At 32.1% G+C, this 4,201-nt stretch overlaps 1 protein-coding gene across 1 annotated transcript; it reads right to left on the bottom strand.

Moving 5' to 3' along the window:
• Window positions 1-2,358: 2,358 nt before the first annotated feature.
• On the bottom strand, window positions 2,359-4,201 carry LOC114377423 (ganglioside-induced differentiation-associated protein 2-like). The gene is made up of 3 exons (XM_028335918.1): window positions 3,903-4,201; window positions 3,537-3,801; window positions 2,359-2,834 (listed from the first exon to the last, which is right to left on the bottom strand). Exons 1-3 carry the CDS (start codon window positions 4,024-4,026, stop codon window positions 2,612-2,614), a joined length of 612 nt encoding a protein of 203 aa, XP_028191719.1. The 5' UTR covers window positions 4,027-4,201; the 3' UTR covers window positions 2,359-2,611.

The following is a 4,201-nucleotide window of genomic DNA, read 5'->3' as shown; positions in this document are numbered from 1 at the left end:
GTAAACACCTAACCAAAATATTGAATAATTTGTTAACAGTGGGGGTTTTTTTTTTTTTTTGTTATTAATTGAAACGAGTTAATCTGGATCCAAACCATTCTTCAATAATATGCCTAGGATCTGATCCCAAGGACTATGAGTAATGGTTTGTTTTTTATTTTTATTTTCACCGTCCGTAAATAAGCATCCATGTGAGGACTGAAGAAAAAAATGTTAACGAATAAATTAGTAATTTGTATCATCATGTGAATAAATTAGCATAGGATTGTTGAAACTTACTGCTAATTAGTAATTTCAAGTTTCAATTTGTTAAATATTCGGATAATTTTTTTTATCATTATTCTATCTAATTCAAATAGAACTATTTATAAAAAAAAAAGTGGACGGTCTCTACTAAAAAAGCAAGTAATTTGTGGTTTTGAGTTTTTTTTTAAAATGTCTGCTTCTGTTTCAGGTGACGTATTTTACATAATAATATTTGAAGAATAATGTAAGACAAGATACTTGCCAAAAACTACATTTGTAAAATACAAATAAGTACCACTGCCTAATTTCTGGTGATGGAAGTCCTTGGCCACGTACTTTCAACTTGATTATTGTTGTTTTTTTTTTTTACAAAACTTTATGAATTTCACAAACTATTTGTTTATACTATTATAGATTACAACAAATTAGCATGAGTGATTAAAAAAATTGACCCAATATCAGTTGTTGACTTGTTGATATAAGTACAACAAGTAAGCTTTTATTCCCTTAAGTCTTCCTTTGTATTTGGGAATAGGATTCCTCCGTTGGATTAGAGGTCTTCTGCTCTAGAAAATAAAAATGTATTATGTCTTTGCTCTTGGATGAGATATGAGTTATATCACAATTACGATGAAGTCTGATTATATCATATCTTTATATTCCCATAGAAAAAAATATAATCAGTTAAGATATGGTTAACATATTGTTACAACATGATCAAGATATAGCTTAAGATATGATTAGTTATCCTAAGATTATGAATATAAAATAGGATGTTGATAGTAAATATGTTGAGGTGGGATTGGTCGGCTCACAACCTATTGGACCAAACCTGAGGATCAGTCCATTGGGCTAGACTGACACAATTTATTTAACATTTTAGAATTGAGTAAGAGATTTATAACTTTAATTTGTAATCTCATAGATAGAATTGAAGACTTTGAAAATGGATATAGATTTGTTATGTTATTTTATTTTATTTTTTACAGAAGATTTGTTATATTATTGAGAACTATGCATCTATATAGTAATTCAAATATATTTGATGAAGATCTATTCATATTTTATGTTGGTAAATCACACTTAAGATTTCAATTGTGAAATTTTCATCTAACTTGTTTGTGTGGGTGTGTAATTCCCATATTTACAATAAATATGAATCTCTAAAATATAAATCCATAAAAGACGTGTATATATGTCATGGTGATAAGATTGGGTTTATGGATTTATATTTTACTGGTACTGTTAACTATTTGTTCTGATAAGATTTTGAATAATTTCTCTTACACGTTTTCGTGTGCATATGTATGTGGGAGTTTTTTGTTTTTATTTTCCCTTTTATCTTGAGAACTACTTACAAGACTTCATGTCCTCTGGTGTTGAGTGCAAAAATTTAAAACCGACATTCTTGATGTATATGGTAATTGCCATAAAAGAATAATCCCATAAGAAGACAAATCAGACAATCCCATAAGAATTGGGTTTGAATCCGATCGATATAACATCCAAAGAAAAAGAGTGCACAAGTTAAAAAACAATAACGACTGAAAAACAAATTTGAGATTACGCTTTAAAAGATATGTTAGAAACAATACCACACTGAAGTAGGTTTAGCTACATGATGAAAATAACAAAATATATGCCAATCTTCACGACAAGTTGAGCCTTGCGTCTATTAAGTTAAGGGAACCATCAACTTTACACTCTACTTTTTACAACTATCTACAACCTCAACTTCTTTTTAGGGAAAGAGACGGATGTTCAATGTATGATTGGATTCAAGTGCAGTAACCTACTCAACCATTGCTTGTCGCCACTCAGGGTACTTGACAACTTGATGATAATAGATTAGCTCATATTGGTGGATGCTTTAAGCAAATACTTTGTAGATAGAGGAGAGTTTTAAAATTAATTCTAAGATTATAATTTATATTTTATATATGTATTCATGAGCTTTTACAATACACGAATCACAATATAGTACTAGTTAGTTTTATTCAAAGGATATTTTATTATAATGGAGAGGTTTTGGTAAGATTGAGAAGCTTTTATTGGACCTTTAAAAAAGAATAAGAAAATGTGAAGAATGGAAAGACCTATATACCTAAAGAGTATCAAAAGAATCAGCCGGTGGAATTCATTTTGAAATATCACTGAACTGAATCATCCAACGAAAACCGAAAATGCTATTGGATAAGTATTAACACATTAGCAAGACCTAAAAAAAGCTTGTTTTACTACTTTTTCTTTCTGCACAATATCAACAACCACATAGCTATGGGCCCATATAACTAACAGGGAGGCCCAATCTACCTAACGCACAAAAAACAAGAGGCGCAGATATCCTGGAGAGGAATCGGGAATCCTATGAGATGCACCTCATGGAGTAGGTGGTGACGGGTGAATCCATAGTTGGAGCACCACCGTACACTCTAGCGTGATCGCTCTCCAATCCGTAATCCATCATCGGACGGTAATCCAAATCCTCGTCGTGATCAAACACAAACTCCGGAATCTCCACTTCGTTCCTCCTCACATTCTCCCACAGATAATCAACCCTGCTCACGTACCTCAGCTTTCCATACAGCCTATCACACGCAATCAAACCCCATCAAAATCAAAACAATAAAAGAAACACACATAGTAATGAAACTTACACGCAATTAACAACTACAATAAATTTAATAGGGGTATAATTGAAATTTATAATAAAATATATCTATGTAATCCGATCACAAATTAATAAATTATTAATTCATGATAACAATTTTAGAAATCATATTATCGATGATTTAGTAATTAATTCACATTGAAAATATTTGTATATTGAAATAAAAATTAAAATTATAAATAAAAATCTTTAAATTTATTAATAAAAATTTAAAACTCAATTTAGAAATAAAAATAATAATAGATAAAAAGATAAAGATAATAATTTGAAATGATTGAGTTAGAATTTTCCAGGTTTGGCTGATAGGGTAAATATTCTTAAAAAAAATATATTAAAATGTCCAATTAATAATGAAGAGAGTGAGAGGTAGTATTTTTTAATTTGTATATTTTAATTTATAATATAAAAAAGTAATTATATCAAACCGATAAACCATGCAAGTGAGTAATTTAGAGGTGATGAGTAAATTGAGCGGAATGCATGCATTGAATAATTGCGGTGAATCACGATTTCCCAACTATTCCTGAATGATAAAATATATACTTGTGGATCTACAATTGGTTATGATGATTATTATTTGTATAATAATTGAATGAATTAGTGAAGGATGGATGAATACCCAGCGTTGAAGAGGAAACGGCCGAAGGTAGCGAGGAAAAGGCGGGCCTGCAAGCCCGGGTGAATAAAATAAACGGCTTCGAGGTTCTCCTTCACGTTCGCCGGAATCGAGTCGTAGATCCACCGGAGACCGGAGATTCCGGGAAAATTCTCGCTCCTCTGGACGCCGGTGTGCACGTACAGCACCACGAATTTCCTCTTCCCCAGCTTCGGGAAAACCTTATCCTCCAGGTACTTCTTCAGAACATCAACACTCACCAACCGCGCTGTCGTACGGCAAACAATACGTACACGACTCCCTCAGTTTGGTGCACATAAAAAAATTAATTAAGAATTAGGGATTTAATTAATTAATTAATCAATCTACCTGGGAAGAGTTTGGCGATAATGCGAAGGATCTTGCGGCCATGCTTGTCCCTGCCTTTGATCTTGAACACCTCTAATTTTTCGAGCAACTCTTCTTGTTCCACTTGGGATATGGCAGAGCACATGCTTAGTTTTAATTTTAAGAGAGATAGAGAGTGGATAAAGAAGATTGATTGTGAAGTGGTGAAGTAGGGGGGGTTATAAGGGAGTGGGTGCAGGATAAGATGAGGGACAAAGAGAACGTTATTATGGACAAATATCGAGAGAAAACAAATAAGGGAAAAATAAATGGGTAAGGTA

The sequence above is a fragment of the Glycine soja genome, chromosome 11, assembly GCF_004193775.1.
Source record: "Glycine soja cultivar W05 chromosome 11, ASM419377v2, whole genome shotgun sequence".
Taxonomy (NCBI): Eukaryota; Viridiplantae; Streptophyta; class Magnoliopsida; order Fabales; family Fabaceae; genus Glycine; species Glycine soja.
Note: the sequence above shows the minus strand (reverse complement) of the source record. Positions and strands in the feature narration are given on the sequence as shown.